This window comes from Gopherus evgoodei, chromosome 2 (genome assembly GCF_007399415.2).
Source record: "Gopherus evgoodei ecotype Sinaloan lineage chromosome 2, rGopEvg1_v1.p, whole genome shotgun sequence".
NCBI classification, from domain to species: Eukaryota; Metazoa; Chordata; order Testudines; family Testudinidae; genus Gopherus; species Gopherus evgoodei.
This window is the reverse complement of record NC_044323.1, coordinates 276,222,860-276,239,626: the sequence shown is the minus strand read 5'-3', so window position 1 is coordinate 276,239,626 and position 16,767 is coordinate 276,222,860. Positions and strand designations below refer to the sequence as shown.

Sequence of the window (16,767 nt, the reverse complement as noted above, 5' to 3'; positions counted from 1 at the left end):
TGGATCAATTACTGGGCTTCTAAGGATTCTGTTCTATAAGGTACCTCAGGCATTCCTTAGAGATTCTAGAGAAGGTTATTTGCAGGCCAGTATAACACATTTGCTTTTTTCCTCTTTTGAAGATAGATTAATCCAACAGAAACCATTTTTTAACAGGCTATTCTGACAAATTGCAGATACTATTGTATAGTTTCTTCCCATCAGTCTGAAAACAGTTCCGTGGTTCTTTTGTTCTTGGACTACACCATAGTTGTTTGTTTGATTCACTGTGCAGTATTGACAATAGTTAATTATATTGGAAGGTCAAAGTGCACACAGTTGCCATAGGAGAAGACTAAGGGGTGAGTGGCTGCAGCAATTGTTTTTTGGTGTTATTGTTTATGTGCTCAGCTTATAAATGTGTAGTGTAAATTGTGTCATTTTGTGTAGAGTCCAAATTAATAATTCAATGCAGACACATGGAAGGAGTGGGGAAGCAATCGGTGAGCCAAAAAAGTGTGCAATGAAAAGTAGTTTTAATTGGACCAGCATATATGGTGGTATCTATCTTGTCTACAGTAGCAATACCTGTAGTGTCCAAACCTAAATAGTGAGTGCATTTTATACTCCTGGGGGAATTCTGCTCCGCTGCATATATGCAGAATTCATGTCCCCCTTGTAGATTTCTTTGCATCCCCACAGAATATGATGGGGAGGCAAAGGGATGCCGCGTGAGGGAAGGGACTGGGTAAGCCCATGGGTGTCGTTTGGGGGGGACATTGCTTCCCCCCAAGCTGAGGTGAGGTGGGAGGGCACGCAGGGTCATGTACCACTGCCCCACCCATTTCAGCGAGCACAAAGCTGCCTGGCTGAAGGAGGCTGGTGCTCTGCTATCTGACTCTGAAGCATGCTGCCTCCTGAGTCCTAGCACCTGGCTTGTGTACAACTGTGAGTGCCTGTGGTGGGGCAGGGCAAAATGAGTGAGGGATATGAGGGAAGGGGGATGGGATGGTGGGAAGAGGCAGTGGAGAAGGAACAGGAGTGGGATAGGGCAAGGGAATATGGGAGTTTCGGTGCGGGGGATGGGGCAGAGGACATTTGTGAGCTACTGTCTAGATTTAAGGCACTTACAATCATTTTCAAAATTCTTCTCAAAATATAGTCACTTAGTATTTTCTTGTGTGGTGTCAATAATATAATCCTCAATCTGATAAAAAAGAAAAACTCTAGTGTAATGTAAATGCTATTCTGATCACTGCTTCTAATTACAAAGAGATGAAATAAAAATGATTTGAAAGGTATTAAAAAATAGTCACATAGAAAGTTACCATCTTGCCTGTCTCAAGAGGCAGATGAGGACTCCGAAAATGTGAGTCTGTTCAGGAGTGATTTGAAATTAGGGTGGATAAAAATCCATGTTTTTTTTTAAAAAATCAGATATTTTTACTTTTAATTGGATTTCTTTGATTTTGTTTGTTTAAATTCTAGTTTTTCTTTTTAAAAATCTATTTTAAATGAAATCTGAATTTAATACTACTTCTAATCTCTTAAAACATTTAAATATAAAAAAAAATACTGAATCCATGAGTCTCTTTAAAAAACGTTTGAGTTAAAGCTGCTTTTCTATATAAAGAGAGAATCAGGAAAAACATCTAACTTTTGCAGTCTAGCTTTATAAATATGGCACAATAGTAGTAAATAAGCAATATATCCTTCACCGTTTTCTAAACATACTAAAAATGTACAGTTAATAAGAATCTGAAAATACTAAACTGTATAGTTGCTTATATAAATGTATATCGTTATAGTGTACCCTCCTAAGTAGCCAAAAATACCTACCAAATCTGGTATGAAGGCAGCATTAGTTGTAAATCAACATGGTTTCATGGTTATATCAACCAATGAGAATGCACCTTTCTTTAGAAAATAACTGAAGTACAAATGGAAAAGTTGAATAAAATTGATTATTTAAATTGAGGCTTTCCACTTGATGCTTTAAATTGATTTGGTTTAAATCAATCCACACTGTTTCAAATCAGTTTGCCAAAAAACAACAATTGTTAATATTTCACTTTTTGTGGGAGAGGAACTTGGTAATTCTATAATTTCACAGGACACTATTAAATTAACTATTTTTAAAAAGTTATAGACCTCACTGTAAAACAACAGTGAAAGTCTTAGGTCTGGTCTTAGAAAAATCCACTGATGGAAATACTGATCAGTTGATCTGACGCAGCTGGTCAAACACTGATTGTGTGTGTCCACACTGGTAATGCTGCACCAATGTAAGTCCATGCTAGCACTGCAACGCTTCAGTTGAGGCAGATGCATTGCCCATTGGGAAAACATCAGAGAGATTTTCACACTGTACAATAATGCACAATTTTCTCTCTGGATGACACACTCTGCCTGCAAATGGATTAGTCTCAATATTTGTTTTTATTATGTTAGAAAATTATGACTAACTCATTGTATTTTCTACATGATAATTAGTTTATTTGTGATTTGTGCCAGGCTGTATTTGGATGGAAATTCAAACTCAATAAAAATGCACGTCATGGGGTGAAAGGGATGGCACCTTTGACTGATTTTTTCCTTTCAGTTAATTGGGCAGCAGATAGGCACAAGTGACCAACTGGCTGCTGCTGATCAAAAAGGAAAGTACCTGGGTTTTATAAGGCAGGGAGGAGTGGACGTGAAAAGAGGGCGGTAGGGAGCTTCCTGGGAGAGGGGCAGGAACAGCAGGAGAGAGCAGCTGGAGGTAGAGAGGAGCAGCTGGGGAGCTATTTGAGCTGCGGCTGAGCTTGTGATAGGATTCCTTTGGGAAGCAGTTGGGGAAGTCGTCTTGAGGTACAGCCTGAGAATCCAGAGGGCAGAGGCCTCAGGAAAGGGGCCGGGATAACCCAGAGGACTCCAAAGGGAATGAGAGACGGTAGGAGCTGGAGAGCACTAAGAAACTGTAAAAACAACAAGGAGTACTTGTGGAACCTTAGAGACTAAAGATACGTCTACATTACCCACCAGATTGGCAGGTAGTGATCGATCTATCGGGGATTGATTTATCACGACTAGTGTAGACACGATAAAATTGATCCCTGATTGCTCCGCCGTCAACTCCGGAAGTCCACCATGGCAAGAGGCGAAAGCAGAGTTGACAGGGGAGCGGCAGCAGTCAACTCACCGCCGTCCTCATGGCCAGGTAAATCGACCTAAGATACACTGACTTCAGCTACGCTATTCGCATATCTTAGGTCGACCCCCCCCCCCAGTGTAGGCCTAGCCTAATACATTTATTTGGACATAAGCTTTTGTGGGGTAGAACCCACTTCCTCAATGCATGGAGTGGAAAATACAGTCAGCAGGAATATACATACAGCCCGTGAAAAGATGAGAATTGCCTTACCAAGTGGGTGATCAGTGCTAACAAGGCCAGTTCAGTTAGGGTGGATGTGGCTCATTTCAGCAGTTGACAAGAAAGTTGAGAAACTGTTAGCTGGGGAAATTGAAGCCAGACCTCAGAGAAGGGGAAATGTGAAAGGGAAATAGACAGGCCTTAGACACCAGGAGTGTACCCAGTGGAGGACCTAAGAAAGAGACTTTAATTTGAAGCTGCAAAATAGAAAGACCTTCAGAAAGGAGGGGCTGTACCCAGTAGGGTACCAGAACAAAAGGGACTGTGTTTGAGCATATTGTATATTAATAAGCTGATCCCCAAGAAGGGGTGTTGGCATGTCACATAGGCCTCAGTGGACTTATTGTGGAAGGAAAACTGAGTGCCGCAGAACAGCTGTGCTCATTTACAATGTACAAAAACAGCATTTAATTTTTTTTATTAAATAAAATTACCTTAAATGTTCTGGATACATAAGGAAAGAAGTCAGTTTAAACAGGTTTTGCATTTAAACCTAATTTATTAAACAGAGGAAATACTATCTATAGTTACTGAATTGTAGTGATTGTTTCTTGTCACCATGTCCTTCAAGATTTTAGAACTAATAGATCTCATCCTCCAAAACAGTTGTTCTCCACCTTTCTAGACTATTGTATCCCTTTCAGGAGTCTGATATGTCTTGCATACCCCAAGTTTTACCTCACTTTAAAACTACTTGCTTGCAAAATCGGACATAAAAATACAAAAGTGTCACAGCACACAAGCTTGCTTTCTTGTTTTTGCAATATAATTACAAAGTAAATTGATTGGAGTATAAATATTGAACTTGTATTTCAATGCAGTACTTGAGCCTGTTTTTCACTTGTCTGAAACCCAAGCCCCAGGCGCTGGGGCTGAAGCATGTAACTGAGCTTTACGGGGCCCGGGGCAGTTGTCCTGCTTGCCACCTCCTAATGCCGGCTCTACACTTGTGATTCCCCAAACCCATCCCCAACCCTGCTTTTTCAGCTCCCATTGGTTTCTGAACTTTGAAGCAACTAGTCACTGACATGAACTAGCTGAATCAACTGAAATGAAGAAAATATTCTCTCTGCACCTGAAGCAGCAGCCACTGCTGTCGATCCTGGTTTAGCACTTCAGAAAATTCTAGTTCCAGTTGCTTATCCACTAACTTCTACCAGTTCAGTGGCTTGACTTCTTTTAAAACTTTAGCAGCAGACATGTGTTGCTTAATTTTTTAAAAATGTAATTTATTTTAATAGCATATAATAAGTTTAAGCCTTAACGTACATCGTCATGCTTTCATGGAGCTGGCTTGAGCCTGATGATCAGCTGGCAAGTGCAACAGGACAAAGGCCCAGTTTTGCCTAAAAAGTTGGGACTTCCAGGGTAGGGCTTAAAAAGGGGACTGTCCTGGCCAAAACAGGACATATAGTCACCCTAGGCTGTGGTAAGAGCTGCCCAGAGAGCCCAAGCCACTGTGGGGAGCCTCGGCCCCTCCATCTGCCCTGAGTGGATGGCCCAAGAGCAGCCTTATCTTTGCTCCTCGGAGCACAGTGTCTAGGGCAGGTGTCGGGGCTCTCGACAACAGCCCAGTCTCCCCGAGAAGCTCGTACCACAGCCCAGCTCTGCTTCTGGCCTTAGCTGGGGGCTGGGCCGTGGTGGGAAGGGGAAGAACAGGAGGCAGGGCCCCATGCTAGTGGTGAGGGGGATGGGGAGACTCAAATATTCTTTGTGCCCAAGGCCCCAATAAATATTAATCCAGCTCTGCGCCGATATCTTTGATTGGCCTTGCATCAGATAATTATATTTTTGGTAGCTTATCATTTGTTATAAACCAGTTTGACAGAGCGTATATATTTATACTAAGGATTCATTCCGCAAACTCTGTTTAATTTTACACGCTCCTCAACATACTTCATCATTCAAGATGTCGAATGTACTCTGCTGTCTCTAAATGTGCTGGCATCATAGCTTCTCTGCTGCCCTACTTCATTAAAGCCACAGAACTTAGAGACTGGCATGTAATTCAGTGCCAGCTTCGCCTAGCCCACAGAAATAACTAACTCATATTGTACTTATCTCTCTATAAATCTTTACTGACAAACATGCATCTTAAGAGATCTTTACAACAGTTTATACTGGCTGTGCTTTTCGGTCAACCACTTTAGTGCTAGTTGTTTGAAACATAGAAGGTGCAGTTAGCTAGAGATCTATTCAATGTTTTCTCTTCTGCTTGAGTCTAAAACAAGTGAAATTGAATTATACATATTTTTTCAACCCATTTTAAACTCTAGTTTTTCAAACCCTAAGCAATAGGAGCCCTGAGCTCAGCAGATACATTGTGCTTTAATAAATCCCAAGTCTCAGCACCATGGGTTAAATTCTTACAGAGTATTTCCCAGAGGAGTCCCATTCCCCCAACATGCTATAAAATCTCCAGGGTGGATGAAGACGTTTACTGGAACCTGGCTCTGGACAGCTCTGGCTGAATTTAAGCCCTGCTCAGCACCAACTAGAGAAAAGACATTCACCTGAATTTTCTTTGCTGACCTTCACTCTAAAAGCCCTCAGGTCTCAGTGAATGACCTTGCTGAGGGGTGAAGCTGGTCATGATGCCTATAGGGTCCAGTTAGTCACGCTCCCAAAATGGCCCCAGGAATCACTAAAAGGTGATGCAAAATGCTCCTTTGTACAAACATCCCTCCTAGGAAAGGAATATGCTGCCTCCAAAGGAGACAATACATCTTAGATGATGTACTTTCATCATATGCATGGTAATGTGCTACCATCAGGCTAACCCAATCTTACCTCGCCTTTTGCTTTCTCTCTAAAACAATGTTGTACCAAGATATCAAATTCTACTCTTAAGATTGGCAGTAACTATTCTTATCCAGTGTATAGAGCAGGGTAGGCAACCTATGGCACATATGCCGAAGGTAGCACGCGAGGTGATTTTCAGTGGCACTCACACTGCTCGGGTCCTAACCACTGGAGGTCCGGGGGGCTCTGCATTTTAATTTAATTTTAAATGAAGCTTCTTTAACATTTTAAAAAACGTATTTACTTTACATACAACAATACTTTAGTTATATATTATAGACTTATAGAAAGAGACCTTCTAAAAAGGTTAAAATGCATTACTGGCATGCGAAACCTTAAATTAGAGTGAATAAACGAAGACTCAGCACAGCACTTCTGAAAGGTTGCCGATCCCTGGTACAGAGTCCAAGATGAAATGAGCATGTGGTCTTTGGTCTGTCTAGGCTGCGTTGTACATTTGCACCTGGTACTTTGCATAGTCTTTGTTTTATAGAGGACTATGTAGATATAGCTTCTGAAGTTGGCCTGCAAAACAGTAAGGAAAAATCCTACGTTCTGTCAGGTCTGCTCCCTAATAGGATTTCAGCTTCCAGGAATTGCAGTTCTGCCAACTTTCAGACCACTAAAGTTTTGCTGCACCAGAAAAGGCAAGTTAGTTTCTTCAACTGCCTCCATTTCATAAACTCTATCCTTGAGCCAAACATTACAAAATGTTATGCAGCACGCTCTGGTGTAGATGGAGACAGAAAGCTTTCTATAAAGGGTGAAATGTAAATGCTGGGCCAGCTTCGCAAAGGGCATAGGTGTTGCAGTGCCTGACAGGTGCCTAAAAAATACTGGAGCATTGGGAATCCAGAAAATCTGAATTAGATGCCTACACTCCCTATATGGTGAATGGGGAGAAAGAGGTGCGTAAGAGTAGAATACACAAAAGCTAACATGCTAGGCAGGGAGATGCCTAAGCAGCCAATGGGAGATGCTGAGAAGAGGGGTATGTCCTAAGCCCTGCCCCTCTCTTGGAGTTCAGTAACTCAGCTTGGGTTGTGGGGAAGCCTCTACATAGCAACTACGTACCCAAACACGCTATCCAACCGTTATCTTGTCTGGAAATGGTCTTCCCCATTTCAGAGGGATGCAAACATTAGTAACGGGCAATATCACTGCAATGAATCTGGGAGGAGGTTCACTGTTACGAACAAACATAAATATAATATAAAAGCAGTCATTGGTATTCCACACTGCTGGAAATGGAAATATGCAAAGTACATAATGTTTTCAGAAAAGACATCACATTATTTAATGGTTAGGGTAAATGTATGTGTCTGAGTCTAAAATATTACAGAACCTAATAAGTTGTACTAAAAAGTCTTGTAGCTATAACGGTGCATCAGTAATGCTATAGCTAAGGTTGCTTTTTATTACAAACCCATATTTTTGGAGTGGTGGACAGTACGCAAGGGTGTAACTTGTTTTAGGATGAGACTTGATGTGTACTTACTGTGGCAGCAAGCTTCAGCATAATGAGTTTGTTGCAACTATCTAGATAAATCTCTGACAAAAGTCTGTTCCTTTTATTTTTAGTAGATTGGTTGTAGGTAAAAAAAAAAATAATAATAAGTAAAAGCTACTGGACTTATGCATAGCTTATAAAAGGGTTTTGACCTTAGCAGATTGATGAGTATTGTGCTTGGCATATTACCAGTTACTTCTAGAAATACAAGAGAACCCAGTGTTCTAATCATTAGTAATCAGCACCTGTTTTCATTTGATCCTAAGGAACATCATTAGTGCCTGAATCTTTTGTGGTCCTATCAAAACCAAAAGTACCTAGGAACTAGACTCAAAGAGGAGGGAGGGGGAGGAAGAGAGATGTCAGTGGTCAGTGATTGGCACCTTCACAACTCCTGCAGGCAACAGTCATTAATAAGAATGGCTGAGGGTTTTTAATAAGATTTGCTTTATACAGCCATCTTGCACTTTCCATGTGAAATAGAAACCAGAATCTGTTCTTTCTAACTTGAAGGAACCTCTTTTGAATTGAGAGGGTTGTATTTCTGCTTCCAGGTGAAAAAGAAATGATGGTAAATACTTGATTAAGAAAATATATTTTAATTATAGAAAATGCTGATTAGCTTCCCATTATGAATAGCCTTATTAGGGAATGAGGCAGTGATATTGACTGAAAATAGGGAGTTCCATTGCTGTAAGCCCGTAGTTCAGACAAAACCTACTTATTCTTTCCCATGTACAGGGAGAGGAGACATCCAACCCCAGTTGGACAGTGCATTACAGGATGTCAATGATAAGTACCTGCTGCTTGAAGAAACCGAGAAGCAGGCTGTTAGAAAGGCCCTCATTGAAGAACGCAGTCGCTTCTGTACTTTTATCTCGATGCTACGACCTGTGATAGTAAGTCTTTTGTTTCAAGTTCTTAAAATTCAGAACCCTGACAGGTAAATGTAACTTTGAGATAGTGTAATTAGTAATAAAAGTTTTGAATGAACTCTTAGATGTTACTAATTCATATTCTGCCTCCCTCTCTTTAAAACAGGATATTAAAAAAAACCTTCCTCCCTCACTCCCCATGGAATGCTTGGACTCGTGCATTCCATGCCCCCCCATATACAGAAATGATTATCTGATACATTCCAGTTTGCTTCAACACAATTTTCTGATAGCATCGACCGCCTACGCAAGGCCCTTTTCAGTCCATTTTAGGGGCTTAAGTATATTTTCGTAAGCTCAATTTGCCTGAAGCCCAGGAATGGAATTTTGTGTCATTGTATAAGACTTGTATATTTGTATATGCAATATGTTCTTGATGCTTTCTCATGAAAGGCATCAGTCCCTAAGTAGAACCACCATTAAAAGTTAGGTAGGAGGGTGCCTAAGCAATAAGAAGTGAATAGCAGACACTGAAGTTCTGGATAAAATTGCCATGGTAGCTGAAGCAATTGCTGTGGTAATTTGCCATGTTCCTAAACCTCTGTTGGGTCAAAACCAGCCCTTTGCATAATTATGTGCTAGTCTGAATCTCAGATTTATGTAATGACTTTATCTAAATGAAGTGCACACAAAACCAGCAAAAACTGTAAGTTCAACCACTGTGTCTGAGTTTCAAAGATAAGATCCCTGAGGGCAAACATTGAGTGCACTTAGGAGTTCTGATTCCCATTCCAAATGCAGAGAGGGACTGAACTTCTGTTTGCACAGGTCTTTCTAAAAGTTTGCTTGGATTTCTGCATCTCCTGGGTGAGACAGATGGCTTACTGAGCATGAGTTTTGAGGCACAGATTTGCTGCAGTGTGGTTCTAGTTCTTAAGCACTATAGATTGAACTTTCCAGCCCTTTTCCATGGGAAATAATAATCTCATGGACAAAGACATGAGCACGTAACTGATTGTTTGACATAGTTGTATCCAGGAGGAGGAGTGATAAATGTTACACATCATGGTCTATATATAGCAATTTTTAAAATCCAAGAGGATGGTGAGACTTACTGTTACATTTTTAATCTCTTCAGGAAGAAGAAATATCAATGCTAGGAGAAATAACGCATCTGCAAACCATATCAGATGACCTGAAAAACCTCACTATGGATCCTCACAAATTGCCATCTTCAAGTGAACAGGTTAGTTGTTGTTCCCTAGAGAAGGCAGTGTTACACGGACGGAGAGGGGCTGCTTATTAGAAATTTTTACTAACTTCAAGTGGTAAAAAAAATACTTGAGTATATTTTTGTAGGTGCCTAGGTGCAGCAAGATAACTTTTTCACTTTTAATATATACAGTGTTTCCAACTTGATAAATCAAGTAAATCGACTGTCTCCTGAAATCTTGGGCAGACCAACACAAAATGTTGTTTTGAATGTAGCTAAGAAACAACCAACTGTGCTCCAGAAAGGACTGAGTAGAAAATGCTGTTTACAAATCAGTCTCACCATTTGGTGCTGGAAAATAACATAGTGCAGCTGCAGAGTTAAGGGACTCTTTCAAAGGGAAATGGCTTTTTTTCTGTTGTGGGGCCCCACTGTAAGTTTGCTGCTGGCTACAATTAGAATTAGGCTGCTCAGGGAGAAGTTTCCACCCTCTACCACCTTTGTTTGGCAATTACAAACTAAAAACTGGTAAAAATGTTCTTTTGAACCTTTAAAAGTATCTGTTAAATGCATGTATAGAACTGTAAAAACAAATGCAGGAACAAATCTTAAGGTGGTTGTGGTAGCATTTTAGGCTGGACATTTCAAAAGAGACTAAGGGAGTTAGGTGCCCAGCTCCCATGGAAACTCAATGGATTTGGGTGCTTGACTCCCGTAAGGTACCTTTGAACATCTTAGACAACAGCAGCACTGCTCTGGATAGATAATTCCTGGCATTCTGTCATTTGAGTTCATGACTTTCCTTTAAGGTATACTATCAACTAACCTAGTTTTAGAATTTAGGCCCTTATCTCACAAACACTTGCGTAGTCTTATTGAGTCCAGTTCTTATTCACTCTGACACCTTTACGCTGATCCAGCAGTGTAAGTGAGAATTGGATCCATTTAATTTAATGAGTCTGTTCTCCTATATCCTGTTTGCAGGATCATGGCCTGAGGGTTGATTTTTTTTTAGTTACTACATGTAAATAAGTGAAATCTTTTAAAAAATATTTTTGTATAAATCTAAACTTTCCCTTTCGTGTTAGTAACTCAAATACTGGGACTTTGCTTTAGTGTGCCAGAACCCAAAAATGAAGCTGACTAGTCTGTACTCATCATCCATCCAGAGCTAAATATGAAAAAAATAGAAAGCATGGATTTGGTGATCAGAAAGTGTAAATCAGTAGAAGAATAGTGAAAATTCCTCTAACAATGAACAACTTTTTGCTAGTTTGGGGTATTTTCTTGAGAGGGAAAATGGCTTTTTTAACGTCATTTTATACGATCAATTCTGTTTCCACCAGGTGATTCTAGATCTGAAAGGTTCTGATTACAGCTGGTCATATCAAACTCCTCCATCCTCTCCCAGTACCACCATGTCCAGAAAATCTAGTGTTTGCAGGTAAGCAGATTGGTGAAATGTTATTTTAATCTATTATTGGGAAAATACTGCCCATGCTCTGTTGCAAATGTGTGTCTGTATTTTGTTTTAATAATGAGATATCAATCCCTGCTAGTCACTGTCCACTTAAGTGTGTGACAGAACATGAAAAATGAGGGTCACTATTAAATAACAGAATGCAAGGAGACTGACAGCTGAAGATACGCTTAGTGAATTGCAGATGAAAGAAGAAACCCTACTAACCAATCTAAGCTCTGAATTGTTCACTCATAATTGCCCGTTTTGATCATGCTTACTTCATATTATGATGATTTAGATAAAGAAATGATCATGCAGTAGCTGTAATTCACTACTAGGTTAATTTGTATGAAAGGGAAGAATACACTTGTCAATTACTTTTTCAGTCTGTTAAATGGAGATTATTTGCTGTGAAATACAAGACTGTTTAATGCTGTCCTAAAGTGTATTTTGGAATAGTTGTATCCTGTCCTTACTTTCTCTGTAAAACTGTTTTCTTTCAGTAAAACAGTTTATCAGCATGTTGCCCCGTGCCTTGGTGTCTAAATAATTAACTATCCTCCCCTCCTTTTTTTTTTTAAAAAAAGGATGAATATCTATTGTGTATCCTTCTCTAATACCTTTGTCGCCTTTAATACTCTTACCTTTTTGGTTTACCTTATGAATCAAGTGGATCGTAAGCTCCTTTGTGTGAACTGAATTTAGCCTATAGCATGGCAGATCTAGCAAAATTGCGCTGCTTCATGTATGTATCTAGCTGTCTCTGCATGCATATATATTGTATATATGTGTGTGTATATATATAATATATGTATATATAACATTATATATAATATTTACAGCAGTGAGCACAGGGTTAAAGATGCAATATCCTGAAACTGTAAAAGAAAATGGCTGAAAATACATTGTCTATTCCTAGCCAGCTTTTTATTTTCTCAAGTGATACGATCATGTAGCAGCAGGCTTTTGTGTGTCTGGTTCAAGCAACACGGCGCTCCCCACCTTTGTCCCAAGCACACACTTTAACATGCAATTTTTAAATAGAAAGATGATGATACACATCGAATCAGCATACAGCTGAGTGGGTACCTTTTCTGTTTCCATTATACCATTAGGGGAGATCTTACCAGTCTGAGCAGTTATTCCCTGTACTTACATGGGGGAGTGCTACTAGTGCCATTAGCACATTATCATAAGGGGCAAAAGGAAACTCTTGAAAAACATCCCTGTGTGGCTGGTAAATAATCGATGCAACATAGATTTATTGGAATTTTTTGAAAACAGTCTCTTTTGGGTTATTCAGAAGTCAGTAATATTTATGCCTTTTTCACAATTATTAGCTGGGATCTTTAATTCTCTTTCCTCTCTGTACTCACTAACATTTAATAAATACCCTCAGTATAGCTTTAACTTACGTGCTTTCAGTTTGCAGTTTATCAGCAGAATTTTTTTTATATACAGTGAAATCTGCTGTAGAAGATCTAGAGAACTCAAGATAAGTTTGCATTTTTCAAAGCCATTTCCAGAAACTGCACCTGTTTGTCTGCCCATCAGGGGTGGCTCTAGGTATTTTGTCACTCCAAGCACGGCAGGCAGGCTGCCTTCGGCAGCTTGCCTGCAGGAGGTCCCCGGTCCCACGAATTCGGCAGCAGCCTGCGGGAGGTCCACCGAAGCCGCGGGACCAGTGGACCCTCCGCAGGCATGCCGCCGAAGACAACCTGCCTGCCTCCCTCGCGACGACCGGCAGAGCACCCCCCGTGGCTTGCCGCCGCAGGCACGCGCTTGGCGTGCAGGTGCCTGAAGCCGCTCCTGCTGCCCACTTTACCCTCTTTGTGCAGTCAGAGGCAGGCTATTGGATGTGCGTTTAAACTTTGCAGACGTGTTACTCGACACTACCTTAACAATGTGGCCCATTACATTGAATTTAACATATCAGAGCTGGTAATATTAAACTAGACTCCCTCTGCTGACCATCAGATAGGAACAGTAATGGACTGTTCATGTTTAGTGACTATGGTGACTGGTGCTCTGTAAAAGCCCAGAGAGAGTGTTCTACTGTCTCCCCAAACTGGGGAAATAAATTCCTTAGAGCCAGATTGTGCTACCCTTACTAAGCAGTGTGAGTAGGTGTGTCAGACTCCGGCCCCTAATGAGCGCAGAACACACAGTAATGCAGAATGCCATTTTCCCTCTCTAATCTCTAAGGATATTTGCAGCTTCTTATGATTTTTGCCAATTGTTATTCCACATTTCTTTCCTGGTTTATGCTGCCTGTTGCTAGACCTGTAGAGTGTTAATTGTACTGTATTGGTCTCTTCCCATTCCTCCCTCTTGTCTTTCCCTCTCCCCTTTCCTTTCTCTTTTCCTTTTGTCTCTCACAGCAGTCTGAACAGTGTTAACAGTAGTGATTCCCGGTCGAGTGGCTCTCACTCTCACTCACCTAGCTCACACTATCGCTATCGCAGCTCCAATCTGCCTCAGCAGGCGCCCATGAGACTGTCCAGTGTGTCATCCCACGATTCTGGTTTCATGTCCCAGGATGCTTTCCAGTCCAAATCGCCATCACCTATGCCACCCGAAGCACCTAACCAGGTATGTGCAAGTGAAACAACACAAATCTGAGTGAGTAATGTACGGTAATGCACACGCAATCTGTGGAGTCAAAAGGAAGAAGTACACGGTTATTGGGTATCATGGAATCAAGTTGAACACTTTTAAATGAGGGAATTAATTTCTACTTCAACTCCACTCACCCAGCTCACTTGTTCATATCCTATCTAGGTCAGCAGTGACTGCAAGTTAACATATAATGAGTGTTGCATTAAGACATCTCAGTTCAGTTTCCCAGTGATTAGACATCCATGTCCCAGTAGCCTTATAATTCATATTAACCCTGGTGCCCTTGCTGGTAGTGTAGGCAAAGAGGCCAAGGACTTAATACACATAAAACTACATTCCCCTTTGACCTATGAGAAATGGCCCACTTCCAGGGCAGTGCTAAGTAGCATTGGCAGGCAGCATGGGAAACTTAGTTGCTCTACCTTTTGTGGTGGTAACCACCTCCATGGATAACCTCATTCGCTAGGGCTGCCAATCCAGCACCCTGCAGAAGTATGAAAATAATGTAAAATTTATAAAATATATATATATATATACATACACACACACACACTACTTATAAGACATGCATATTAACCTAAAGATGCTGGGTGAAATCCCAGTCCACTTAAGCCAATGGGAGTTTTGCTGTTGACATCAGTGGGGTCAGAAGTTCACCTCTTGCTTTTTTCCTGGTCTGTTTAAATCAGACAGTATACTCTATAGATGTCTATGTCAAACTGAGTTGCTGTTCTGTTTATGATCAAATCAAGCATCCTAAAAAACCTTGGTGAAATATGCAAATGGGGTTTCTGTGGCTGACTGCCATCTCGTTTTCAGCAGCTGAATTTTGCATAGTTTCTTCAAATCACCCTTTAAGTACAGGTTTTTTTTCTGTGCTCTCATTAAGGCTTTTTGCCATTTTACATACTCAGTCCCACCCCAGAGCTCAATATCACGACACTGGGGGTATGTCTGTACTTCAAGCTGGGGGTGTAGCTCTGGTATGAGCGTGTCTCCTCGAGCTGGGAATTATATCCCCAGCTCAAGTGTAGACATACCCACTAGTAGGTCTTTGTCATCTTTTGTTAAGATTTGTGTTTGTTGCTTAGTAGCCCACAGGTCACTGGAAGAAGAGATGCCCTTAGTGCCTCTTTAATAAAAGTTTTTAGTTTAATAAATACAAACTTACCATATATACTCATTCATAAGCCGATTATTTTTGGTAAAAAAAGTGATGCATCAAAGAGTGGGGGTCGGCTTATAAACCGGTCTACACCAAAATTTGATGATTTTAAACTCTATGGGATCATTGAATTGAATGTCTAATACACTGTCATTTTGTTTACCTGGAGCGTCTGAAGATATGGAGCCCCTCAGTTCCCTGTGGCCGCAGGTCACCTTTCTCAGTCAACTCCCATTGGCTGGGAACTGCAAACCGCAGCCACAAGGAACAGAGGGGCTCCATGCCTTCAGTTGCTCCAGGCAAACAAAACGTCCCGACCCACCAGTGGCTTACCCTAACGGCCAGGGGCCAAAGTTTGCCAACCCCTGACATATAGAGTCGGCTTATGAAAGGGTCATACAGTTTTTGCTATTTTTATCTAACCATCTTGGGGGGTTGGCTTATAAACGAACAGGCTAATGAACGAGTATATACGGTAATCTTTTTCATCTGGTAAAAGCTAGGTGAGTTTGTATGCACTAAAACAAATATTTCCATGTTTTTATTTTAATGAAAACATTTGCTTTTCAAATAAGTATATCCTCTGCAGTGTTGAAGCTCAGACATTGCAGCATGAGATCCTGAAAGTGAAATTGATTAGGAACTGCATATAGACAAGTTAATTGACTGCTCTATTTTGATGATCTAAGGCTAAGCCAAGTGAAATGCAAAAAGTAAATGCAACATGAATGATCAAAAATGAAAACTGGATTAGTAAAAAGGTAAGAAAGTTAACTATAAAATATATGGATTTAACCTGTTGGTATCTCCTTACCTTTCCATAACATCCAGCACATTTGGGTAAAAGTGTGCTGAGTTGCAGTATGGTACTGGCAAGTATTTTTGCAGGCAAAGATTTTTTCTTTTAAGGTCATTTGAGTATGGGAAGCATCAGCACCATCTCATACAAGTTCTCTTTGCATCTTCTTAAATAAGGGGACAGATCCTCACTGTGTAAATCGATGTAGCTTCATTGAAGCCAGTGGAGTTATGCCGATTTAAACCAGGTGAGGATCTGGCCCAAGTATTTTTTTAGTTCATTTCTGAAGCTACATATGAAATCACAAAGCAACCTTAATACCACTGTAGCTCCTGAATAACGGTAGTAAATGGGAATTCAGCTTTTTTACATTAGAATCATAGAGTTGGAAGGGACCTCGGGAGGTCATCTAGTCCAACCCCCTGCTCAAAGCAGGACCAATCCCCAGATTTTTACCCCAGTTCCCCAAATGGTCCCCTCAAGGATTGAACTCACAACCCTGGGTTTAGCAGGCCAGTGCTCAAACCACTGAGCTATCCCTGCCTTGCCCTTGAACAAAAGAGTTGACTTGCCAACTGTCGTATCTTGGTACGATGCATAGGTATGTCCTCAACATGTCCCAAGTTCTGTCTGCCTTTACCTCGAGGGAAAGGTAACAGATCATTGCCTGGCAGCTTCACTTTTTGCTTAAGTGGCTTGCTTTGTATGTGCAGCACTAATTAAAATGTGCATGTTGTGCTGACAAATTTGTGACAGTAAATTTATTAAAAGGCTGTTTAACATACAGGATATTTCGTGTTGTGTGTCTCCAACTAATGGCCAGACTTTCATTCTTGTATTGTGCTTCCATGTTCATATGAGAAGAAAGCACAGGTGTACTGTTTGCTAAATGTTGCTTTTGAAACCCAGATGTCATTTCCAACAGTAACAT

General features: G+C 40.7%; 1 protein-coding gene across 13 annotated transcripts in view; it reads left to right on the top strand.

Annotated features, from left to right (window-relative positions):
- MTSS1 (MTSS I-BAR domain containing 1) overlaps window positions 1-16,767 on the top strand; it is a 170,779-nt gene that overhangs the window by 140,996 nt on the left and 13,016 nt on the right. For 12 of the 13 annotated variants that reach the window (XM_030553811.1, XM_030553804.1, XM_030553803.1 and 9 more), the window contains 4 exons: window positions 8,445-8,602; window positions 9,717-9,824; window positions 11,138-11,235; window positions 13,635-13,845. In XM_030553811.1, the coding sequence (XP_030409671.1) occupies window positions 8,445-8,602; window positions 9,717-9,824; window positions 11,138-11,235; window positions 13,635-13,845 (575 nt within the window). The remainder of the gene's footprint in view (window positions 1-8,444; window positions 8,603-9,716; window positions 9,825-11,137; window positions 11,236-13,634; window positions 13,846-16,767) is intronic. The other variant, XM_030553801.1, reaches the window with a different exon arrangement.